Source organism: Oncorhynchus masou, chromosome 30, assembly GCF_036934945.1.
Source record: "Oncorhynchus masou masou isolate Uvic2021 chromosome 30, UVic_Omas_1.1, whole genome shotgun sequence".
Lineage (NCBI taxonomy): Eukaryota > Metazoa > Chordata > Actinopteri > Salmoniformes > Salmonidae > Oncorhynchus > Oncorhynchus masou.
This window is the reverse complement of record NC_088241.1, coordinates 14537847-14564892: the sequence shown is the minus strand read 5'-3', so window position 1 is coordinate 14564892 and position 27046 is coordinate 14537847. Positions and strand designations below refer to the sequence as shown.

At 45.9% G+C, this 27046-nt stretch overlaps 1 protein-coding gene across 9 annotated transcripts in view; it reads left to right on the top strand.

Moving 5' to 3' along the window:
- Positions 1–2702: 2702 nt before the first annotated feature.
- Positions 2703–27046, top strand: part of rims2a (regulating synaptic membrane exocytosis 2a) — a 175901-nt gene continuing 151557 nt past the window's right edge. For 4 of the 9 annotated variants that reach the window (XM_064948077.1, XM_064948076.1, XM_064948075.1 and 1 more), the window contains exons 1-2: positions 2703–2855; positions 11174–11466. In XM_064948077.1, coding sequence (XP_064804149.1) covers positions 11177–11466 — 290 coding nt within the window. In that variant the 5' untranslated portion in view covers positions 2703–2855; positions 11174–11176. Of the gene's footprint in view, positions 2856–11173; positions 11467–25663; positions 26197–27046 lie in introns of those variants that run through there. The other 5 variants (XM_064948088.1, XM_064948078.1, XM_064948079.1 and 2 more) reach the window with 4 other exon arrangements.

The following is a 27046-nucleotide window of genomic DNA, read 5'->3' as shown; positions in this document are numbered from 1 at the left end:
CTCTCTGTCCCTGTCTTCCACTCCCTCTATCTCTGTCTGCTGCATTCCTGCTCTCGCGGAATTGCAACAGGAGGACAAAGTGGTTAGCAAATACTTTTCCAACCTTTTTCGCATCTCGACTAAGAAAAGTCTGAATGGAAGCATCACTCCTTCACCCCCATGAGATGCTTCGCAGACTGTAATATACACATACAGTACCCTGAGCACATGATTTTTGACCAATCACATCTGTGAGTCAATCATATCATGTTGAAGGCCAGACCAAAATGGAACATATAAAGTATATGTCAGAAAATATATTTCGGTATCTTTGTTCCATTTTCAATGCAAAGTTTGTACCAAATCCCTGTCAAAGTTTCCCCTTAACAGCTATGACTGAGATGAGAGTCCACCTCCACTGGACACCTCCACTGTCTTTGTTGTTGACTGATTATGGGTGGAGGATGGGTTTCCTCCGGAGTTGTAGCCTACGGATGGTGTTGAGTCGTGGCTGTGGGCTGGCAGGAGGCAGCAGCAGCAGTAGGGTTGGGACAGTGTGTTGAGTAGCGGGAGTGTTGGCAGATCTGCCCTGGGATCAGATCAAAGGATAGGAGGATAGGCCCACTGCTGCCCTGCCCACTGTTAGCCTGGTATTGTCGCAATCTGTCTTCTTGGCCATGAAAATACATTGGTTGCATCCCAAATGGCACATGCAGCTAAAGTATTTGAAATGAAAACAGTTGTTATTACTAGTCTGGACGTGGAGGAGGTGCAGTAGAGGAATGGAGATGGAGATAGATGGATGGTGGAGGTGGAGGTGTACATACATTCAGTAGATGTGCTGCTGTCTCAGCCAGAGGGACATTGTTTACACAGACACTGCCTCCCCTGTATCTAGTTGCAGGGCTCCAAGCCCTCACGGAGCCCTCAGGGCCAGCTGATCCAGGGGTTTGGTTCCCAGACAGGGCTGGGTGACCAGATAGTTTTTCAACCCAAGGAGGGTGATGTCACTGGGGCCCGACTGCTGGACCTCTGAGGGCAGGGCCTCTGAGGGCAGGGCCCATGGACCTAAAGGATGTCTCAAATGGCACCCTATTCCCTATATAGTGAACTACTTTTGACAAGAGCCTTACACATGTTGGACACAATAAAGCCCTTTCATGTTTACACACACACGCCGCGTGCACACAGACTCACACACAACACTTTTCAGAGTCTCATAATAAGAATAGATGTCATGTTTTTGCAAGTTTAATAACTAAGACTATATAGCTCAGTTGGGCATGTTTTGGTCAGCCCAACCACCTGCAGTAGCTTGTCACGTCTGAAAGCTTGTATGTCAGTCAAAGAGGTGCTTGTGGTGGTGGTGAAATCGGTCCTTTTTCCATCAGTATTCTCTTTCCTTCCCACAACCAGTGGCAGCCGTGATGAGAGATCTCTTGTTCTGTGAAACGGCATCAATATTTACACGCTTCAGTGTCTGGGGCCTCTAACAGAGCTGTTGGACACTGGAATACGATAGGACAGACTTGCTGCTGAGAGTTTCACAGAGAGTCAGGAGAAGAAGCAGGAGTGAAGGTTTGAGATGGATTTGAGCTACATTAAACTGAGCCCCGGGATGATTTATTTTCTTATTTAGTCTAGTATAGCCTATCAGACTCATGGTTATGACAATAAAATATGATCTGTTGTTATATATCTTTGCTTGATATTAGCCTACAGTAAAGAGGTGAAGGACATCCAGTCTGATAGGACAGTACTGAGGGCCTTTATATGTAACCACAGGTCAGTATAGTCTCGGCTCAGCTGCTACACAGTAGACAAAACTTACACCAGGAAGGATTTTAGAGATATAGATGGAGCCTTTGAAAGACATACAGTGCACTATGTACAGTTTTTGAACCCCCAGAATCCCTCACCCTCTTCAGTCCTTAGAGTAGGACTGTTCAACATTTCAATTCCTCTGATGTTGCTAAAAAATGCCTCAGGAATCAAGTCTTCTGAGACCAAGTCATTCGTGATTAACGTGACTTTTGAGGACATCACATGTGCTGTGGTGCTCTTGGCTCTCAGCTTTCATTCACTCTGCTGCAAACGAACAGAACTCACACTTATTGGATCTTTCTGGACTCATCAAAGTAAAAATAGCCTAATATTCCAGTGAATTTAGAAGAACACGTTGTTGTGGCGCATCCGAATTAGCTTGGTGAGTCCCTGAGCGTCACGGGCGTGTAAGGGCACACACTGGATTCTTTGAGCACAGTTGGGCCGCCCAGCACCACGGGGGGACGCGCTGCATTTATAATGAGCTCGAATAATCCTCGGTAGCGGGAGACTCACACCCGCATCTATTAGTAATGAAGACTTAACTAGTAGGTCTAATACAGCGGCGGTAAAACATGATTGCTCACTCTTGCACATCTTTCCTCCCACGAAGCTGCTTCTGTATGCTTGTTTTTTTGTGTGCCGCGTTTCAAATTTGGAATCCTTTACTGCATTTATGAAGGGGCTGTATCGTTTTCTATTTGACATCGTGGCTGACATGTATTTTGTTATTTTCTGTAAATAATCTGTTTAGAAAATAATTATGGTTTGAATTTAAGACTGTCTGACTGGGTGGTATTATTTGCAGCCTGGGCAAATCACATACATTATTAGCATCGCGTAACCTTCACGCGGGCTACATTGAGCAGAGCTAGCTGCCTGCCTGTTGTCCGACTAGGTACTGTCCGCGGTGCTGAACGGTGTTGAAGGTCGGCGCCTCAGTCTATCTCCTCCTGATTTTACTGCACGCTGCCCCGTAACATTTCCACCAAATTAGGATTACATACATTGTTTTTCCTGCACGGACACGGTTCTTCCCGTCGTTACCATGGGTAAGATAAATGTAAAATGGATTGTCTTGGCTGCAAGTCATTCAATACGCTGGGCTCACAATCAGCCGTTTGGATACTGCATTTACAATGCACATGTAGGCTAGAGACTGTTGTGAACTGTTTGCATAAGTAGTCACAGTATTTTAATGTAGATGATAACATGACCAATGATGAATGAATTATATGCTATTATGAATGCCTACATGTTATAAACACCTTGTTATAGTCTGGTAGTCTGAACACGTTTATATGGATGTTTTAGGCTATGTAGTGCTCATTTTCGGTGAAAGTTCTCATTACATCATGTTCTCTGAAATTCTGAATATATATGGTATTTTCTAAAATGTATGTGAAACAGTGAACAGCGCTTTGATAAGCCGACTTTGCATGCCAAATGCTTAAGTAATACCAAAAATAGACTTTGGCTTTGTAAATAATGTCACAGGGCTTTAGGGTGGGGGGGGGGGGTCTGTGAAAGACATCTGCCATCTCTCTGTGTGAATCCAGTCTCTCCATTTCTCAAGTCGCTCTCATCTTTCTCTCTCAAGTCTTTCTGAACTTCGGTAAAAATAACGGGGCATACATTTATGCATCAAGTCTATTATTATTACCGCGCGCCCGACACACTAAATTTAGAACCTCATTCAAATGTAATGCACCACGTGCCAGACAGTGTTTGAGCATGTGAGAGTCGGCTCTTCTTTCACCTCTATTTAGGCTACACGGTTTCATGAATCATACTTTAATACATGTTTCCCTCTGTCTTTTTGAGATCTTTACACACACACATTTAGAGGAATGTGGTATAATTCATCTTAAATTATATAGGTTATATATCGTTTATCACACGTTTTTAATTACACACATAAAAACGTGTGTTGCATGGAGAAAAAGGAGTGCCGAATGATGGATTAGGTTCTGTATGTTTCAGACACAGTCGACTCAAGTGCAAACTCAGTTTCAAAGCCAATATGTTCCCCAGACATGTTCCCTTAAACTATGAGTTTTTAATGAGCTCAGTTAAGTTCAGGCCAGGTGAGACTGGGAGGGAAACAGGCAATATGATACGGATGACAGTCTATTCACCATCACATTAATATTTTACTATGACGCACATCTCTTTATAGTACGTGATATTTTTGTTCTCTGAATGCTATGAACAAGATACAGTAACATTCGATGGTTGGGAATGCATTTAGTCTGAAGGATATGATACCAAGTATGTGTTTTTGTCTCTCCGAAAGAACAGTCACTATTTGGACTCAAGTAATGCAACAATGGTTGCAATTCTCTTAATAGTTAAAAATGGTCACCATGGTATTTTCATTGTCCTTTAGCTTTGAAGTTTCATAATATCATGCTCCCCTCAACTGTTTTGGTAGGATGCTGTTGTGGTGTAGTGCTGCTTCTTGGCCTCAAGAGAGAGCTCATTGACTGATTATTGGCTACTGGAACATATGTATCAGAAAGAGGCGATTGTCTCCTCCCTCCCCTGTTCATTTTACTTTGATGTAGTGTAGCACCACAGGCTTGACAGCTAAACAAAGCTCAGCACAAACTGGGATAGCTGAAGGCTGCTCTCTATCTTAAAGGACTTTCAGTCAATGCTGTAAATTGTCTCTTAGAAAGTGATGAACATACACTAGATTGGTCATCGAAAGCACCACCACGACACCGCCCTTGAAATAGGCTATAGCAGTGTTTGGCTGTAGAGATTTGCAACACACGAGGTTGTCTGAACGCTAGGCATGCTCATCTTAGATAGAAGTTATTGATTCAAGTCCAGATGGATTAGATGGAGTAAATAGATGGAATAAAATATGGAGTGTAATATTTTTGTATGGGACCAAATGCAAATGCGAAAGATGATAAGGATGTATGAACCCACCTTCAGTTTAAATGAAAAAACGTTAGATAACAAATAACATATCAATCTAAACAGCTTGATGGTACCCATCGTAACCTAATACAGTAGATCAGTAGCATACAGTACCTATGCTACAGCACACATGGGGCTCCAGCACACATCAGTAACCGAAAGGTCGCTGGTTTGAATCGCCAAACTGGTAAAATGGAAAAATCTGCAGTTCTGCTCTTGAGCAAAACTGAGGAGCACAACTGCCCCCCGTACGTCATTTAAGGCAGCCCCTTCACACCTCTCTGTTTCAGAGGACACATTTCGGTTGAAGGCATGCAGTTGTGCAACTGACTAGGTATCTCGCTGAGTAAAGATTTTTACACTATTTTAGCTGAACAGTGTATCACTTCAAATCAAAATCTTTTTTTATTGGTCACATACACATGGTTAGCAGATGTTAATGTGAGCGTAGTGAAATACTTGTGCTTCTAGTTCCAACAGTGCAGTAATATCTAACAAGTAATCTAACAATTCCCAATAACTACCTAATACCAACAAATCTAACAAGTAATCTGACAATTCCCCAACAACTACCTAATACACACAAATCTAAAGGGATGAATGAGAATATGTACATATAAGTATATGGATGAGCGATGGCCAAGCGGCATAGGCAAGGTGCAGTAGATGGTATAATATACAGTATATACAGTGCCTTGCGAAAGTATTCGGCCCCCTTGAACTTTGCGACCTTTTGCCACATTTCAGGCTTCAAACATAAAGATATAAAACTGTATTTTTTTGTGAAGAATCAACAACAAGTGGGACACAATCATGAAGTGGAACGACATTTATTGGATAATTCAAACTTTTTTAACAAATCAAAAACTGAAAAATTGGGCGTGCAAAATTATTCAGCCCCTTTACTTTCAGTGCAGCAAACTCTCTCCAGAAGTTCAGTGAGGATCTCTGAATGATCCAATGCTGACCTAAATGACTAATGATGATAAATACAATCCACCTGTGTGTAATCAAGTCTCCGTAGAAATGCACCTGCACTGTGATAGTCTCAGAGGTCCGTTAAAAGTGCAGAGAGCATCATGAAGAACAAGGAACACACCAGGCAGGTCCGAGATACTGTTGTGAAGAAGTTTAAAGCCGGATTTGGATACAAAAAGATTTCCCAAGCTTTAAACATCCCAAGGAGCACTGTGCAAGCGATAATATTGAAATGGAAGGAGTATCAGTCCACTGCAAATCTACCAAGACCTGGCCGTCCCTCTAAACTTTCAGCTCATACAAGGAGAAGACTGATCAGAGATGCAGCCAAGAGGCCCATGATCACTCTGGATGAACTGCAGAGATCTACAGCTGAGGTGGGAGACTCTGTCCATAGGACAACAATCAGTCGTATATTGCACAAATCTGGCCTTTATGGAAGAGTGGCAAGAAGAAAGCCATTTCTTAAAGATATCCATAAGAAATGTTTAAAGTTTGCCACAAGCCACCTGGGAGACACACCAAACATGTGGAAGAAGGTGCTCTGGTCAGATGAAACCAAAATCGAACTTTTTGGCAACAATGCAAAACGTTATGTTTGGCGTAAAAGCAACACAGCTCATCACCCTGAACACACCATACCCACTGTCAAACATGGTGGTGGCAGCATCATGGTTTGGGCCTGCTTTTCTTCAGCAGGGACAGGGAAGATGGTTAAAATTGATGGGAAGATGGATGGAGCCAAATACAGGACCATTCTGGAAGAAAACCTGATGGAGTCTGCAAAAGACCTGAGACTGGGACGGAGATTTGTCTTCCAACAAGACAATGATCCAAAACATAAAGCAAAATCTACAATGGAATGGTTCAAAAATAAATATATCCAGGTGTTAGAATGGCCAAGTCAAAGTCCAGACCTGAATCCAATCGAGAATCTGTGGAAAGAACTGAAAACTGCTGTTCACAAATGCTCTCCATCCAACCTCACTGAGCTCGAAAGGAGGAATGGGAAAAAATGTCAGTCTCTCGATGTGCAAAACTGATAGAGACATACCCCAAGCGACTTACAGCTGTAATCGCAGCAAAAGGTGGCGCTACAAAGTATTAACTTAAGGGTGCTGAATAATTTTGCACGCCCAATTTTTCAGTTTTTGATTTGTTAAAAAAGTTTGAAATATCCAATAAATGTCGTTCCACTTCATGATTGTGTCCCACTTGTTGTTGATTCTTCACAAAAAAATACAGTTTTATATCTTTATGTTTGAAGCCAGAAATGTGGCAAAAGGTCGTAAAGTTCAAGGGGGCCGAATACTTTCGCAAGGCACTGTACATGTGATATGAGTAATGTAAGATATGTAACATTATTAAAGTGGCATTATTTAGAGAGACATTATTTAAAGTAACTAGTGATCTTTATTAAAGTGCCATTATTTAGAGAGGCATTGTTTATAGTGACTAGTGATCCATTTTTAAAGTGTCCAGTGATTGGGTCTCAATGTAGTCAGCAGCCTCTCTGAGTTAGTGATTGCTGTTTAGCAGTCTGATGGCATTGAGATAGAAGCTGTTTCTCAATCTCTTGGTCCCAGCTTTGATGCACCTGTACTGACCTCGCCTTCTGTGGGTGGTTGTTGTCCTTGATGATCTTTTTGGCCTTCCTGTGACATTGGGTGCTGTAGGTGTACTGGAGGGCAGGTAGTTTGCCCCGGGTGATGAAACCGTTGTGCAGACCACACCACCCGTTGTGCAGACCACACCACCCTCTGGAGAGCCTTGCGGTTGAGGTCGGTGCAGATGCCGTACCAGGCGGTGATACAGCCCGACAGGATGCTCTCGATTGTGCACCTGTAAAAGTTTATCAGGGATTTGGGTGACAAGCCAAATTTCTTCAGCCTCCTGAGGTTGAACAGGCGCTGTTGCACCTTCTTCACCACACTGTCTGTGTGGGTGGACCATTTCAGTTTGTCGGTGATGTGTACGCCGAGGAACTTAAAACTTTCCACCTTCTCCACTGCTGTCCCTTCGATGTGGATAGGGGGGTGCTCCCTCTGCTGTTTACTGAAGTCCAACATCATATCCTTTATTTTGTTGACGTTGAGTGAGAGGTTGTTGTCCTGACACCACACTCTAGTGCCCTCACCTCCTCCCTGTAGGCTGTCTCGTCGTTGTTGGTGATCAAGCCCACTACTGTTGTGTCGTCTACAAACTTGATGATTGAGTTGGAGGCGTGCATGGCCATGCATTCGTGGCTGAACAGGGAGTACAGGAGAGGGCTGAGCACACACCCTTCTTACATAGGTATTCTTTATGTCCAGATGGGATAGAGCAGTGTGCAGTGCAATGGCGATTGTGTCGGTATGCAAACTGAAGTGGGACTTTCTTAGAACGTTCTCAGAACGCCAGTGCGATAATGTCGCACCAAAACCTTTAAGGGACCTAATGGGAACGTCGCCGAATGTCCTCAGGACGTCCCTTGTTTGCTGGGACATTTAGTGGGCTACATATACCATTTCTATTCCTCCCCTATGTTTGGAGCAATAGGTTTTTTAATGTTCTATATTTGGGTGCAGGTTCAATGACTATGAAATGTGCAAACACAGGGAGAAATGGCCCAGCCTGGGGGGGGCTGTCCCTTCCTCTCCCCTTCCTCCCCCACACCCATCCCCCTGACTGCACTCAGCCGTGAAGAGTTAGGCAGTGGGGAAGGAGGGAGGAGGGACTGCAGTCTGGCTGCAGTGAACACACCTCTGGCAATCAGTACAGCTGCTTGACCTGTGTGCGTGTGTGTATGTGTGTGTTTGTATGTATGTGTGTTTGGTTTAGTGACTATTACAGATTCTAACAGTAGTCTGTCAGAGTGGGCCAAACTGACGCTCTCTGCTGCATCACTGGACGAACTGTTAGAGCGCACATGCTGTGTGAGTGTGTGTGTGTGCTGACACCACTTCTATGTGACTAAGGAGTATGGCTTCGACCTAAAACCTTATCATTGAATCATCTCTACTGTGATCAACCACTGCTTATATTTTTCACCATTTTCACTTTTTAGTGCATTAGTCATCCAGGTTATGTTTGGGTACAGACCAGATGCTACACCATATAGTCCTGTATAGGAACGCTGTGTGAGGCGGAGCTAGGCTTAGCATGCCCTGCTCAGTATTCATTTGGCCTGTGTGTGTATGTCTTCCTGTTCTGTTTTGGAATACTAATGTACTATTAGGTATGTGCTGATGAAATAAAAGAGCCCACTGCATGTACAGTCTGAAGCTCAGAATGTGGTTCATTATTGTTGGCAGATTGGAGAACTGACTCTATGTAAATTGCACTTGTGAACAGTAAATAAGTAGGTCACGTCGTGCCATGCTGGCTGATGTACAAGGCTCTCTCTATCTGGGAAAGAACTGGGCTATGTTAAAAAACTTCTGAGGGATGAGGCTGTGCAAGTAGAAATACTGGTGTGCAAAAGAGCAGAAAAAAAACATGGGGATGAGGTAGGCATCTTGGTTGGATGGGCTATTTACAGATGGTTGCATTTCAAAGATGGTGGTAGAAAAAAAACATGTTTTTTTTCTTTGTATTTTGTTCTACCAGATCTCTTGTGTTATATTCTCCTACATTCAATTCACATTTCCACGAACTTCAAAGTGTTTCCCTTCAAATGGTACCAAGAATATGCATATCCTTGCTTCAGGGCCTGAGCTACAGGCAGTTAGATTTGGGTATGTCATTTTAGGCGAACATTGAAAAAAAGGGGGCTAATCCCTAAGAAGTTTTAAGCAGAGAAGGAGATTGGAGTAATGAACAGGATGTGGGACCTGGTGTGGAGGTAGCGTTGTAACGTGTGCGTGCGCATGCTTGTGACTGGTATGGAGGTTGTGTGTATGTGCAGTATGGAAGTAGAGTGTAGCCACCACCCCAGTGGTTCAGACATCTGATTGTCTGGGGTGGTAAGGAGACAACCTCTCATTGGTCATGACTTCCGAATATGATTTATAAAAATAAAATAAAAACTTTATTTAACTAGGCATATGACCCCCAGCCAGTTAGCCAACCAGTTAGCCAGCCAGCCACTAAGTCAGTGGAGGGTTGTGTAGTGTGCTGTGTAAGCCCAGCCCAGACTATAGTATTCACAGTAATGCACTCCAGTACTGAGTCAGCTCAATGCTCTGACTATAGGACCAGGGCCAGAGTCAGGCTATAACTAGCGACTGGAGGACACTACTGCTGGGTTGAGTGCAGCTGCCTGCCTGTCTACTGTACATCACTGCTGTCAGTCAGTCTGTCAGTCACTGGCCATCAGCCTGAGTTCCTCATGGACCCCGATGCCCTGAGAGAGAGGCGCCAGGCAGCTGCCCATTTCTTCCTTTCCACTAGGCATCGCTCCTCCTCCAGACTAGGGTGGGCGGTTGTGAGGCTGGATGAGCTGCATCTGAGGCGGAGTGATCAGGTTGCATCCAAAATGGCACCCTATGCTAAATATGGTGCACTACTTTTTGATCAGGGCCCATAGTGCACTACGTAGGGAATAGGGTGCCATTTGCGAAGCAGACCAGGGCTTTGAGGGAGGCTGTGCTGCGTCTGAGGTGGAGTGATCAGGGCTTTTGTCGGCTCCTGGATTTATGAGGCTAATGTGGAGGGAGGGGGCTGCAGACCACAGTTAGTGCTACTTTCTCTGTAGAGCTGCTGAACACAGTCTCTCTCCATCCGTCTGCTATACACACACATCTGTATTAAACAGTATGGCTGCAGCTAGCTTCCTATTTAGATTCAGTTACTTACAGTATTGTGCACCACAAAGTTAGTACCATAGAAATAAAATCACCAATCAATGACTCTGTAACCACTCACTGCCAACCCATTGACTTGAATGGGGATACCCAGTCTAGTGATTTCATTTCTGTGGCTGGTACCCCATATAAGCAAGTGGTGTAATTATGTACATTCTTAGAGAAAAAGGCGCCATCTAGAGCCTTAATGGGTTCTTTGGCTGTCCCCATAGGAGAACCGTTTGAGAACCGTTTTCCACAGAAGGTTCTACATGGAAGCAAAAATAGTCCTCCTGTGGGGACGGACAAATAACACTTTTGGAATCCTTTTTCCTGAGAATGTAGGGGGATGTAGATCATATGAACTTCAGATTCCTCATCATACTCACTGACTGTCCAGTGAACTCAACATCATGTCCTCGATTAGATGTGGTGCTACATACAATCCTAATTTGCCCTAAGGCTACTGTATGTGTATGCAATATTATCAAATCATTCATATCCTCATCTGTATATTTACAGTGTTTCCTACAACATCTAGCAGGTCCAAGTATCCTTTTTGAATGATACTTGGCACGTCTCCTCTAGGGGTTGATCCATTCCATGACTCCTTTCATTGTAGTTCATTGCTGTAAGCCCACCACCACCACCATCCCCACCACTGCAGATATCTAACCCCCTCTGTCCTCTATGTACAGGTTATGTGGGTATGCAACTTGTGCCGAAAACAACAAGAAATCCTAACCAAGTCGGGGGCGTGGTTCTACAGCAGCGCCGCAGGGCCACGGGGCGGGTCTGAGGGCCCCAGGGGTCGACGTCACGAGGAGGCCCCCCAGGAGAAGAAGGCCAAACTGCAGCAGGATCTCCTCTACCAGGGGCCCCCAGGGGACATATCAGCAGATAGAAGCAGACCTCCCGGACTCCCCAGACAAGGCTCCCTCAACAACGGCTCAGGGCTGAGGCACTCAGGTCAAGGACAGGACATAGACAGGTGAGTCCAGTGTCTGTGTGGAAGGTTGTGTGTGTTAAACATATTTGAACAATTCCCCAGGGATTTGAGCTGGTTTTGACATTTTTGATCGTTATGGTGGAGGAACACTGTCTGTTGAATGTGAAACCTGTTAGGGGAGAGTGGGGTAAGTTGAGCCACCCCTTGTTTCTAGGAAACCATACACAAAATTAATAATGTGACCAAATATTTAGTATGAGGTCATCATTTCATGGAGTCTGTGAAGGAAGAAACCACATGAAAAATTGATAAGGAAGTTAGGTAAAAAAACAGATTTTCACAAAGTCAAATGAATTTATTGTGTTATAGGTTTCACGATGCTTGCAGCTAAACCAAAGAAGATAGTTTTAAGATGGTTTTATACGTCAGTTGGGTCTCTATAAGCTACAATATGTGGTCCTAAACCGAGCATGAAAGTGCATCCTTCTAGCTGTGCAGGCTAATATTGTCAAAATGTTTGCCTTTTTGGGGTAAGTTAAGCCAATGGCCATGGGGCAAGTTAAACCAATGGCCTCCATACAAATTATTATTATATTTAGTCAGTTTTAAGCATAATATACAGTACACAGTATTTTTGCAATGTGTCATGCCTACAGTATGAACTCAGGAGTGTATTGTTATTGTTACAGAGCAGACACCATCATGTCCTGTGTACACAAAAGTAAAACAAGCAGGGGTATAGCCCCCCCCCTTAAAGTTCTTGAAAGAGCAGCCAAGGAAGTGAGATAAAGGAAGAAGTCCATTTGAGCAGCAGCAAGGGATGAAAAATGACACTGAATAGGAACACAGACAAAAGAAACATGAAAATGTACCTGTACCAGAGGCAATGATGAGTAACAGAAACACACAAGACCTTATCTGATGACATGGAATCTGAGCTTGCTAAACATATCAAACATCTTGAGGACCAGTTTCATGGGCTTAGTATCCTCAAATGCAGAGAACTTGTCTGTGAATTGGCACATCGAAACAACATCCCTGTCCTAGACCAACTCATCAAGAAATGGAAGGGTAAGTGATATTGAACAGAGGCATCCACAGTTGAAGTCAGAAGTTTACATACACTTAGGTCATTAAAACTCGTTTTTTCAACCACTCCACACAGTTCTTGTTAACAAACTATAGTTTTGGCAAGTCGGTTAGGACATCTACTTTGTGCATGACACAATTAATTTTTCCAACAATTGTTTACAGACAGATTATTTCACAATTCACCGTATCACAATTCCAGTGGGTCAGAAATGTACATACACTAAGTTGACTGCGCCAGCTTGGAAAATTCCAGAAAATGATGTCATGGCTTTAGAAGCTTCTGATAGGCTAATTGACATAATTTGAGTCAATTGGAGGTGTACCTGTGGATGTATTTCAAGGCCTACCTTCAAACTCAGTGCCTCTTTGTTTGACATCATGGGAAAATCAAAAGAAATCAGCCAAAAATTGTAGACCTCCACAAGTCTGGTTCATCCTTGGAAGCAATTTCCAAATGCCTGAAGGTACCACATCCATCTGTACAAACAATAGTGCGCACGTATAAACACCATGGGACTATGCAGCCATCATACTACTCAGGAAGGAGATGCATTTTGTCTCCTAGAGATGAATGTACTTTGGTGCGAAAAGTGATAAAAATCCCAGAACAACAGAAAAGGACCTTGTGAAGATGCTGGAGGAAAAGGTACAAAAGTATCCAGTAAAATGAGTCTATATCGACATAACCTGAAAGGCCGCTCAGCAAGGAGCCACTGCTCCAAAACCGCCATCAAAAAGCCAGATTACGGTTTGCAACTGCACATGGGGACAAAGATCGTACTTTTTGGAGAAATGTCCTCTGGTCTGATGAAACAAAAATAGAACTGTTTGGCCATAATCACCGTCGTTATGTTTGGAGGAAAAAGGGCGAGGCTTGCAATCCGAAGAATAACATCCCAACTGTGAAGCACGGGGGTGGCAGCATCATGTTGTGTGTGCTTTGCTGCAGGAGGGACTGGTGCACTTCAAAAAAATCAATGGCATCATGAGGTAGGAAAATTATGTGGATATATTGAAGCAACATCTCAAGACGTCAGTCAGGAAGTTAAAGCTTGGTCACAAATGGGTGTTCCAAATGGACAATGACCCCAAGCATACTTCCAAAGTTGTGGCAAAATGGCTTAAGGACAACAAAGTCAAGGTATTGGAGTGGCCATCACAAAGCCCTGACCTCAAACCCTTAGAAAATTTGTGTGCAGAACTGAAAAAGCGTGTGCGAGCAAGGAGGCCTACAAACCTGACTCAGTTACACCAGCTCTGCCGGAGGAATGGGCCAAAAATTCACCCAACTTATTGTGGGAAGCTTGTGGAAGGCTACCCGGAACATTTGACCCTAGGTAAACAATTTAAAGGCAATGCTACCAAATACTAATTGAGTGTATGTAAACTTCTGACCCACTGGGAAATGTCACAAATAAATAAAAGCTGAAATAAATTATTCTCTCTACTATTATTCTGACATTTCACATTCTTAAAAGAAAATGGCGATCCTAACTGACCTTAAACAGGGATTTTTTACTCTGATGAAATGTCAGGAATTGTGAAAAACTGAGTTTAAATGTATTTGGCTAAGGTGTATGCAAGCTTCCGACTTCAACTGTACATTTAAGATATAAACTATTCAGACCCCTTGACTTTTTCCAGATTTTTATTCCTTTACAGCCTTATTCTAAAATTGATTCAACAAAAGAAAATCATCATCAACCTACACACAAACTAAGAAATTGTGGGAGAAGGGCCTAGGCCAGGGAGATGACCAAGAACCCAATGGTCACTTTGATAGAACTCCAGAGTGCCTCTGAGGAGATGGGATAACCTTACAGAAGGACAACCAGAGTGGTAAGACGAAAGCCACTCCTCAGTAAAAGGCATATGACAGCCCACTTGGAGTTTTCCAAAAGGCACCTAAAAGATTCTCAGACAATGAGAAACAAGATTCTCTGGCCTGAATGGCAAGCGTCACGTCTGGAGAAAAGCTGTTACCATCCCTACGATGAAGCATGGTGGTGGCAGCATCATGCTGTGGGGATGTCTTTCAGCCACAGGGACTGGGAGACTAGTCAGGATTGAGGGAAAGATGACCAGAGCAAAGTACAGAGAGACCCTTGATAAAAACCTGCTCCAGAGCGCTCAGAACCTCAGACTGGGGCAAAGGTTCACCTTCCAAAAAGACAACGACCCTAAACACACAGCCAAGACAACGCAGGAGTGGCTTCGGGACAAGTCTCTGAATGTCCTTGAGTGGCCCAGCCAGAGCCCAGACTTGAACCCGATCTAACATCTCTCTAGAGACCTGAAAATAGCTGTGCAGCGATGCTCTCCGTCCAACCTGACAGAGCTTGAGAGGATCTGCAGAGAATAATGGGAAAAACTCCCCAAATACAGGTGTGCCAAGTTTGTAGCGTCATACCCAAGAAAACTCTCGGCTGTAATCGCTGCCAAAGGTGCTTCAACAAAGCACTGAGTAAATGGTCTGAATAGTTATGTAAATGTGATATTCACATTTACATTTTTTTTCTATATTTGACAAAATTTCTAAAAAACTGTTTTTGCTTTGTCATTATGGGGTATTGTGTGTAGATTAACGAAACAATCAAACATTTTAATCCATTTTATAATAAGGCTGTAACGTATCAAAATGTGGAAAAAGTCAAGGGGTCTGAATACTTTTCGAATGCACTGTACAATATACCGTACCCCCATTCCATGAATTCAACTTTGACCTACCAGCACCATCACCCACTGTCACAGAACACCATCACCCACTACCCCAAGGTGGCTCCATTTACCCTGTCCCTATGCTGAATTGACCCCAAACCTGGGTAAGTTGTGCCAAGAGACCACTTTTTGGACAAGCTGTGTTTTCAAAACTGTTACGTTTACATGAGTTCTAATTATTTCCAGGGATACACAACATCCTGAAATATATGGAGATATCTTTGTTAGAAAGAATACTATATTTTCCGTTGACATAGTGGTGCTAAATAAATAAAAAATTGCTAAACTTGCCCCACTCTTGCCTATAGCAAGCTGTGTCATGTGGTTGGTTAATTTGAAATGCCTTTTGGAGTTGTATTGGAGGGAGTGATGGTCGGGGCCTGGGAAAAGTGTAGGGTAAAACACAAATCATAAAAGCTATGGCTCCTGGCAAATGACTTATTTTTTGAGAACGGTAAACAGTTTGATCACACAGATGTGTATGCATGAGGCCCATGAAGCAGGAAAGACACATGGACACCGCTACCTAAAATAAGTTCAACATTGACACACCCAAACACACAGACACAGACAAACACACACACACGTAAATATACTTAAATTTGCCCACTCACAACTACACATAACACACATTCACACACGTACAAGCACACACCCACACACTGACTCCCACACTGGATGACTGGTGTCTTTCATCTTTCCCCTTAAGTCAAACTCAGCTAGAGGGATTCCCTAGCTGGTGAACTGACTGATGATGACTATAATACTGCATTCACTGTGTCTTCCTTTGAAGCGGCAGAAACCAGACATGCTGAAGAAGCCCTTGGCTGCAACTCATCACAATAACTAGATAGACTTTTTGTCCTACTGTTCTCTAGGCATGTTTTAGCCAGGTACAGATAGTACAGGAAGATGTTGGGAAAGAACTTCCTGGCTGTATTATGTCACTGTTGTCACAAGGGAGAGTTGGAGACTGTACTGTTTCTTCCAAAAATGTACGCAAAATAGATCTCAATCGGGATCTACATGTTTAAATAAAGAAAAAGAAAATAAGCTGGCTGTTGGATTACACTTCTATGCTGTGCTTGTGAATCCTTTTTCTCTGTGCCTTGGCTTGCTTGTGTCGTCACAGTTGATTTATTGTAATTCCATTTATCACCACACGGTGTCTCCTTCCTCTCTCCATAGTCCACTGACACAAAGGGAGAGAAAGAGAGAGAGAGAGACAGAGACCCTGCACACATTTTTCTAGTGCATCTCATACAGCAGAAATATGTTCCTCTCGTCCCCTCATTGTGTCATTCTGAGTCTGTACTCTGTAGTCCAGACCTGGGTTCAAATAGTATTTGTTTTCTATCAAATATTTACTTGCTCTCGATTGAACTTGACTGGTGCAAAGGGAACCAACAGAATACTCCCAAACATGCAAACCCTGCCAATCTGAAACTCTAGACAGGTTCAATCAAATGCTCATTGTATTTGAAGGAAAACAAATGCTTTTTGAACCCAGGCAGGTCTGGACGGTATTTCCAACCGTTCCATAACCCAGGGGTCAGTCATGGTGAGCTGCCCTGGGAGGAACAGATGTCCTCTTCCCACTCTCTCTGCTATCCTGCTATCCTGTCTCTCTGATCCTATCTGCTTCTCCCTGCTCTTCGCTGCTCCTACCCGCTCGTCTTTACTCCTCTCAACCCCTCCTTGCTCCTTCCTGTCCTCCTTGCTCCTCCCTGCTCCTCTCTGCTCCTCTCTTTTCCTCTCTGCTCCTCTCTGCTCCTCCCTGACCCTCTCTTTTCCTCTCTGCTCCTCTCTTTTCCTCTGCTCCTCCCTCCTCCTTTCTGCTCCTCCCTGCTCCTCTCTGCTCCTCTCTGCTCCTCTCTTTTCCTTTCTGCTTCTCCCTGCTCCTCTCTGCTCCTCCCTGCCTCTCTCTTTTCCTCTCTGCTCCGCCCTGCTCTTCTCTTCTTCTCTCTGATCCCATCTCCTCTTCTCTGCTCCTCCCTACTCCTCTTTTCTCTTCTCCTCTCGGCTTCTCCCTGCTCCACCCTGCTCTTCTCTTCTTCTCTCTGCTCCCATCTCCTCTTCTCTGCTCCTCTCTTCTCCTCCCTACTCCTCTCTGCTCCCCTCTTCTCCTCTCTGCTCCTCCCTACTCTTCTCTGCTCCTCTTCTCCTCCCTACTCCTCTCTGCTCCTCTCCTCTCTGCTCCTCCCTACTCTTCTATGCTCCTCTCTTCTCCTCTCTGTGCCTCCCTACTCCTCTCTTCTCCTCTCTGCTCCTCTCTTCTCCTCTCTGCTCCTCCCTACTCCTCTCTGCTCCTCCCTACTCCTCTATGCTCCTCTCTGCTTCTTCCTCTCTGCACCTCCCTGTTTCTCTATGCTCCTCTCATCTTCCTCTCTGCACCTCCCTGTTCCTCTCTTATCCCTCTCTGCACCTCCCTGTTCCTCTCTTCTCCCTCTGCACCTCCCTGTTCCTCTATGCTCCTCTCTTCTCCCTCTCTGCACCTCCCTGTTCCTCTTTCTCCCTCTCTGCACCTCCCTGTTCCTCTATGCTCCTCTCTTCTCCCTCTCTACACCTCCCTGTTCCTCTCTTCTCCCTCTCTGCACCTCCCTGTTCCTCTATGCTCCTCTCTTCTCCCTCTCTGCTTCTTCCTCTGCACCTCCCTGTTCCTCTATGCTCCTTACTCTCCCTGTTCCTCTCTGCTCATCTCTGTTTCTCTATGCCCACTGTGTTATCCAGTGCACTGTGGCCCAGTGGGTGATTCACTCCACAGAGAGGCTTTCCACACACCACATACTGTAGACACACACACACACACACACACACACACAGGAGGTGTGTTTCACTCAATCCCATTCCTCCTCCGCGCCTGTTCCTCTGTCGACCTTGTAAAGGTGTACCTGATGGGCCACGTCCCCCCTAGTCTAGCACTGGGACAAACAAGCCGTTACCGTACTGTAGCCACTCTGGGGTTTGAGACACAACTCATTAAGCCTGTGTCCTCTCCCTCCCATTACGACCTTGTGTTGGGCTCTTTTTACTCCCAGACACACAGTAATGGAAAGATTAATATTGACAATATTGACAGAGAACAATATGGACAATATTCTGCCCACTTGGCAGTTGTGTCATGTCTTGTTATGTCTGTTCCTGTCCTTTCTCTTCATTCTCTCTCTCTGCTGGTCTTTTTAGGTTACCTTCTCTGTCTCTCATTCCTCAGCTGTTCTACATTTCCCCTAACTAGCTCATTCTCTCTTTCCCCACCTGTTCTCTCTTCCCCCTCTGATTAGGTCTCTATTTCTTTCTCTGTTCCTGCTACTTTCAGTGTCTGATTCTTATTTGTGTTTTTTGATGCCAGAAGCAAGCTGTCGTCTCGTTTGCTTCCACCTTGTCCTGTCCTGTCGGAGTCTGCCTGGCAGGAGAATCCTGCACTATACTAACGTTCTTTTGTTCCGCTGACAACGTTGGAAGAGGATTTATGCCATTCCTGTATTTTCATTAAAGAACTCTGTTTTCTGTTAAAACCGCTTTTGGGTCTTCACTCAAGTTCATAACAGAAGAATCAGACCAAGAATGGACCCAGCGGCTCCGGACCCTTTTCACTCCGCCGTCGAGATCCAGGGAGCGATGCTAGGCAGACACGAGGAGGAATTGTCTGCTGCTCAACATGCCGTTGAGACCCTGGCCGTCCAAGTCTCCGACCTCACAAGACGGGTTCACCAACTCCACCTCGATCCACCGCCCACTTCCAGGGTTTCCGAGTCGCCGGAGCCCAGGATCAACAACCCGCCGTGTTACTCTGGGGAGCCCACTGAGTGCCGCTCATTCCTCACTCAGTGTGATGTGGTGTTCTCTCTCCAGCCCAACACTTACTCCAGGAGCGCAGCCCGCATTCGTCATTTCTCTCCCTTACCGGACGGGCGCGTGAGTGGGGCACGGCAGTCTGGGAGGCGGGGCTGAGTGTATTAACCAGTATCAGGACTTTAAGGAGGAGATGATACGGGTTTTTGACCGTTCTGTTTTTGGCGAGGAGGCTTCCCGGGCCCTGTCTTCCCTATGTCAGGGGAATAGATCCATAACGGATTATTCTATTGAGTTTCGCACTCTCGCTGCCTCTAGTGACTGGAACGAGCCGGCTTTGCTCGCTCGTTTTCTGGAGGGTCTCCACGTCGAGGTTAAGGATGAGATCCTCTCCCGGGAGGTTCCTTCCAGTCTGGACTCCTTAATAGCTCTCGCTATTCGCATAGAGCGACGGTTTGATCTTCGTCGCCGAGCTCGTGGAAAGGAGCTCACGTTCTCCGTTGCTCCCCTCTCCACATCACTGCCACCTGCCGCATCACTGCCACCCTCCTCCGCCGGCTCGGATGCTGAGCCTATGCAGCTGGGGGTATTCGCATCTCGGCCAAGGAGAGGGAACGGAGAATCACCAATCGCCTCTGTCTCTACTGCGGCTCCGCTGGTCATTTTGTCACCTCATGTCCAGTAAAAGGCCAGAGCTCATCAGTAAGAGGAGGGCTACTGGTGAGCGCAACTACTCAGGCCTCTCCTTCTGGATCACGCACTACCTTTCCGGTCCATCTCCGCTGGCCCGGTTCATCTGCTTCCTGCAGTGCCTTGATAGACTCTGGGGCGGAGGGCTGTTTTATGGACGAGACCTGGGCTCGGGAACATGACATTCCTCTCAGACAGTTAGGGGAGCCCAGGGCCTTGTTCGCTTTAGATGGTAGTTCTCTCCCCAAGATTCAGCGTGAGACGCTGCCTTTAACCCTCACTGTCTCTGGTAATCATAGCGAAACTATTTCTTTTTTAATTTTTCGTTCACCTTTTACACCTGTTGTTTTGGGTCATCCCTGGCTAGTGCGCCATAACCCTTCTATTAATTGGTCTAGTAATACTATCCTATCCTGGAATGTTTCTTGTCATGTAACCTGTTTAATGTCTGCTATCCCTCCTGTTTCCTCTGTCTCTTCTTCACAGGAGGAGCCTGGCGATTTGACAGGGGTGCCGGAGGAGTATCACGATCTGCGCACGGTGTTCAGTCGTTCCAAGGCCACTTCTCTCCCTCCACACCGGTCGTATGACTGTAGTATTGATCTCCTTCCGGGAACTACTCCCCCGGGGTAGATTATACTCTCTGTCGGCTCCCGAACGTAAGGCTCTCGAGGATTATTTGTCGGTTTCGCTCGACGCCGGTACCATAGTCTCCTCCTCCTCTCCCGCCGGAGCTGGGTTTTTTTTTGTTCAGAAGAAGGACGGGTCCCTGCGCCCATGCGTGGATTATCGAGGGCTGAATGACATAACTGTTAAGAATCGTTATCCGCTTCCTCTTATGTCTTCAGCCTTCGAGATCCTGCAGGGAGCCAGGTTTTTCACCAAATTGGACCTTCGTAACGCCTACCATCTCGTGCGCATCAGGGAGGGGGACGAGTGGAAGACGGCGTTTAACACTCCGTTAGGGCACTTTGAATACCGGGTTCTTCCTTTCGGCCTCGTTAACGCTCCAGCTGTCTTTCAGGCACTAGTTAACGACGTCCTGAGAGACATGCTGAACATTTTTGTTTTCGTTTACATGGACGATATCCTGATTTTTTCACCGTCTCTCTCGATTCATGTTCAGCACGTGCGACGCGTCCTCCAGCGCCTTTTGGAGAACTGTCTTTATGTGAAGGCTGAGAAGTGCACTTTTCATGCCGCCTCTGTCCCTTTCTCGGTTCCGTTATTTCCGCTGAGGGCATTAAGATGGATCCCGCTAAGGTCCAGGCTGTCATTGATTGGCCCGTTCCTAAGTCACGCGTCTGCAGCGCTTTCTGGGCTTCGCTAATTTCTACCGTCGTTTCATCCGTAATTTCGGTCAGGTGGCAGCTCCTCTCACAGCCCTTACTTCTGTTAAGACGTGCTTTAAGTGGTCCGTTTCCGCCCAGGGAGCTTTTGATCTTCTTAAGAATCGTTTTACATCCGCACCTATTCTTGTTACACCTGACATCTCTAGACAGTTTGTTGTTGAGGTTGACGCGTCAGAGGTGGGCGTGGGAGCCATTCTTTCTCAGCGCTCTCTCTCTGACGGCAAGGTCCATCCTTGCGCGTTTTTCTCTCATCGCTTATCGCCGTCAGAACGTAACTATGATGTTGGTAACGCGAACTGCTCGCCATCCGCTTAGCCCTAGGCGAATGGCGACAGTGGTTGGAGGGGGCGACCGTTCCTTTTGTCGTTTGGACTGACCATAGGAACCTTGAGTACATCCGTTCAGCCAAACGACTTAATGCGCGTCAGGCTCGTTGGGCTCTGTTTTTCGCTCGTTTCGAGTTTGTTATTTCTTATCGTCCGGGCTCAAAAAACACCAAACCTGATGCTTTATCTCGTCTCTTCAGTTCTTCTGAGGTCTCCACCGACCCCGATGGGATTCTCCCTGAGGGGCGTGTTGTCGGGTTGACTGTCTGGGGAATTGAGAGGCAGGTAAAGCAAGCACTCGCTCACACTCCGTCGCCGCGAGCTTGTCCTAGGAACCTTCTGTTCGTTCCCGTTCCTACTGTCCGGCCGTTCTTCAGTGGGCCCACTCTGCCAAGTTAGCCGGCCACCCCGGCGTTCGGGGTACGCTCGCTTCCATTCGCCAGCGTTTCTGGTGGCCCACTCGGGAACGTGACGCGTCGATTTGTCGCCGCTTGTTCGGTCTGCGCGCAGACTAAATCTGGGAACTCTCCTCCTGCTGGCCGTCTCAGACCGCTTCCCATTCCCTCTCGACCGTGGTCTCACATCGCTTTAGATTTTGTCACCGGACTGCCTTCATCAGCGGGGAGGACAGTTATTCTTACGGTTGTCGATAGATTCTCTAAGGCGGCTCATTTCATTCCTCTCGATAAGCTCCCTTCTGCTAAGGAGACGGCTCAGATCATTATCGAGAATGTTTTCCGAATTCATGGCCTTCCGTCTGACGTCGTTTCCGACAGAGGTCCGCAGTTCACGTCTCAATTTTGGAGGGAGTTTTGCCGTTTGATTGGGGCTTCCGTCAGTCTCTCGTCCGGCTTTCATCCCCAGTCTAACGGTCAAGCCGAACGGGCCAATCAGACTGTTGGTCGCATTTTACGCAGTCTTTCTTTTCGTAACCCTGCGTCTTGGTCAGAACAGCTCCCTGGGCAGAGTACGCCCACAACTCGCTTCCCTCGTCTGCTACCGGTCTATCCCCTTTTCAGTGTAGCCTCGGGTACCAGCCTCCGCTGTTCTCATCTCAGCTCGCCGAGTCCTGCGTCCCCTCCGCTCAGGCTTTTGTCCAGCGTTGCGGCGCACCTGGAAGGGGGTCAGGTCGGCACTTTGCCGTAATAGGGCGCAGACTGTGAGGGCCGCTAATAAGCGTAGGACCAAGAGTCCTAGATATTGTTGCGGTCAGAGAGTATGGCTGTCCACTCAGAACCTTCCCCTTAAGACAGCTTCTCGCAAGTTGGCCCCGCGGTTCATTGGTCCGTTCCGTATTTCCCAGGTCATTAATCCTGTCGCAGTGCGACTTCTTCTCCCGCGCTATCTTCGTCGCGTTCACCCGGTCTTCCATGTCTCCTGTGTTAAGCCCGTTCTTCGCGCCCCGCTCGTCCCTCCCCCCATCCTTGTCGAGGGCGCACCCATCTACAGGGTTCGTAAGATTTTGGACATGCGCCTCGGGGCCGTGGTCATCAGTACCTAGTGGATTGGGAGGGGTACGGTCCTGAGGAGAGGAGTTGGGTTCCCTCTCGGGACGTGCTGGACCGTTCGCTGATCGATGATTTCCTCCGTTGCCGCCAGGTTTCCTCCTCGAGTGCGCCAGGAGGCGCTCAGGTGAGTGGGGGGGTACTGTCATGTCTTGTTATGTCTGTTCCTGTCCTTTCTCTTCATTCTCTCTCTCTGCTGGTCTTTTTAGGTTACCTTCTCTGTCTCTCATTCCTCAGCTGTTCTACATTTCCCCTAACTAGCTCATTCTCTCTTTCCCCACCTGTTCTCTCTTCCCCCTCTGATTAGGTCTCTATTTCTTTCTCTGTTCCTGCTACTTTCAGTGTCTGATTCTTATTTGTGTTTTTTGATGCCAGAAGCAAGCTGTCGTCTCGTTTGCTTCCACCTTGTCCTGTCCTGTCGGAGTCTGCCTGGCAGGAGAATCCTGCACTATACTAACGTTCTTTTGTTCCGCTGACAACGTTGGAAGAGGATTTATGCCATTCCTGTATTTTCATTAAAGAACTCTGTTTTCTGTTAAAACCGCTTTTGGGTCTTCACTCAAGTTCATAACAAGTTGACTGTTGGTCACAAATATTAAGAAATGTGATGGGTTTCTGCTTCTGGTGAAAAGTAGTGCACCTCTGGTCAAAAATAGTGCAGTATAACGGGAATAGGGTGCCATTTAGGACATATTCAAACAGATATTGGAGTAGGACTCTGGGACCTGTCTAGCAGAGTAGAATTGATTGAAACTGCTTTACCTTATAAGATTTTAAAGGAGCAATGTGTAGTAACTAACTAGCTGCTTTGATGCAATCTGCATTTTAACAATGAGCATTCTCACTATTTAACAGAATTCAGCAAAATAAACACATGCACGCACACACACACACACACACACACACACACACCCAGCATCTCACAGCCAACAAAGACAGCTAGTTAATTCTGAGGTTGTTGTATTTGATTACCAGTTAGATCAGGCTGTGGCATGTGAGCTCAGAGCTCACTGTGTTGTTTGGTGGCTCTCTCTCTATATTAATTGACTTTATGGCAGAGAGGGAGAATGGTAGCAGTGAACGATTCTGGCTTTGGCAGCACTGAGTTCAGTGGCGACACAGAACCGGAAACGGCCTGTCTGAGAACTCAGGGGACAATGGTGATGATGTATAAAATAGAACTCCCACTGCATAATCACCAAAAACCACTTTCATTAATCTAAATAATGTGTAAATGAACTCAGAATCTATTCCACTGAAAGAGAAAGAGGTTTCCAGCTGACAGCATGTTTATAAGATGAAATAACTTCAGAAAGGGTCACATTTATCTTGGTCTCGGAGGTGTCATTGAAATGAACACACAGATACCCAACATCCAGGACGACGAGGTAGTCAGGGTGTGGAGACACTGATGAAACAGCAATAATTAGGCTGGGATTAGAATATAATTATCTACTTGTGTTTCTCAAGGTTTCCCATGTTTATCCACCCAGCCCAAACCCTGGCTCAGCCTCAACCATAGCCCCAGCTGAGCCCCTGTCCCAACCCCATATCCCAGCCCAGCCCCAACCTTTATACCCCAGCCCAGCCCCAACCCCAACCTTATACCCCAGCACAGCCCCAACCAAGTTCAGCGCATTAGTATTGTATTAGTTAGCAGGACAAAAGAAACACAGCTAGCCAACATGAGCTTAAATCCAGCCCGTTACTTATTACATTGGTGTCAAGAAGTGAGATGGTGTTTCCTACCCAAGCTAGTGGAGGCACCTGCAGAGATGCATTACGGTGTACAGCAGCATGGAGGGCGTAAGTGAGTCCTCAGTCCTGTTTACCAATGTCAACAATACATCTGGATGTTTTGTGGGTTATGGTTTAAGTGATCTAATATTATATTAAATCCACCTTTTATTCATCAAATGAACCTCTGTGTAAATGACAGAATAACCGTATGCTTAGTGTTTATTCTGATCGTTATATAAACCATTGATCAGAGAGAAGTGCAAATCACATCTAGGCATCTTTAGGCAATAAGGCACAGGGTGTGGTATATGGCCAGGGGGTGTGGTATAAGCACGATACAACATGGAGTGCCTGGACACAGCCCTAGCCGTGGTATATTGGCCATATATCACAACCCCCCGAGGTGCCTTATTGCTATTATAAACTGGGTTACCAATGTAAGTAGAGCAGTACAAATAAATGTTTTGTCATACCCGTGGTACACGGTCTGCTATACTATGGCTGTCAGCCAATCAGAATTCAGGGCTCGAACCACCCAGTTTATAAAATTGAATATAACTTTCCTATACAGACGCTGTGCATCCATCCATCCATGCTGGCCTTCACTCACACCTGCCATTTCTTCTGTGTTAAATGGCCCTTTGCTTAATGTCTGCAACTCCCATATGAGCTGCTGGAGTTAGTAGACAAGCCCCCTGTCCTCCCACTGAGGATCATCCAGTCTGATTTGTTAGTAAACTCTGTCAGGCCCATTAGATTGGAATCCCTTCATCCACCTTTTATTTCTCTCCCCTTTCTCAGACTCTCTCCCCCTCTCCCCTCTCCCAGAGGAAGTAGAATGCCTTGTCCTCCTCCCTTATTACTTATGAGAGCTGATGGTTGGCAGTCATATATGGCAAAAGCACTGACGACAGCATCTCTGCGCGCCCATGTATTGTATCTGCGTGCGCGGTCCAGAGTATGAGAAAGAGAAGGATACGGCAAGCGTGTGCGTGAACGAATGCTTGCGTGTTGTGTGTGTATGTATGTGTGTGTTTGTATGCGTGCTCTAATAGGCAGAGAGAAATATGAGTTGAGTATGAGGCTGCCCCTGATGCACCGGTAAGTGAAGCTTGCTTTGCTGGAAGATGCCTCGCTGCTGCTTCCCCCCTCACCTCCACTGCAAATAGATCTTGCTACAGCCCGCTATATTTTGTCGGGTTAAGTTCGGAGCATTATGACTGTACATTCCAGCCTCGACTGCTTTTCATTTAAGGACTCTTTCTACCAAGATCAGGAGAAATATGGAACTTGATTGGCGTCTTCGCGTTTAATGCGTCCCTGGAGATAAACAGACGCGGGTCCGGACGGAGAGCGAGGCAGCGCAGGTGGATGTATTGTGTTTGAGGAAAAGGGCCATACTGAGGATAAAAGACACGAAGGAAAAAGGAGGAAAATGCAGTTCGATACATTGCGTCAATTTTGTAGCTCCGTTCTATCCCATTTTAATGAGGCTTTTACGCCGCCTCAGAACATTCTGCAGACGGAACTATTCGAGCAGGCGTTGAGCAACATCGGGTGAGTGATTCCTTTGTAAGAATGTGTGATTTATGATGGGCTTCCCCCGTTGGTATGTCAAAGGAGCATTCGAAGAGAGGGGGCTTCGCTTATTGATCCATCCGCAGCAGGCTATGCGAAGACATCGCCTTCCTTCCGGGGAGTTGCAGTTGATATTCCTCCTCGCAGAGAGAGAGAGAGGGAGAGAGAGAGAGAGAGAGAGAGAGAGAGAGAGAGAGAGAGAGAGGGGGGGGGGTGTTGTTGGATGGAACGTACGGGAAACAATACGGCTAAAATGTGATAATGCTGAGATGTGAGTGTGTTTCTGTCTCGATGTACCGCTGCTGCCGCATGTGTGTGCTGTCGTCATAAACTGCTGTGCCCGCTTGTGCGGATAACATTACGGCATGTTGTAATATTGCTCCAGCCTCGAATCATTTGAGTCATTTGCGACTCTCCTTTTCATACGCTATGCTATGGTAATTACCTCCATTCCTAACCCACACCAATACCGGATTTTTTCCCATGGCCATGTCAGCAGTTTTGTATTATCCTACAGTAACTGTGATTCTTGCTAAATACTGAAGTTAATTAATGTAATGTACATATCATACATAATATTTTTGCTAAATAATCTTAGAAATTCAGCACAAATACTGCCCAACCACTACACACTTATGCAGTATGGAGGAATGACTGTAAATGTAATAATGTGTGATGTACAGCAGAGAATGGGATGGAGTCTAGGGAAAGAGAAAGCGCAGCAGGCATTTTGTAGCCCAGAAACAAGCCTATAGATACAACATGCATTTTCCCCCTCATGTTCTTTTTTTCTTATCTCTCCCTCAGAAATAATTCACAGTGTGGCCTC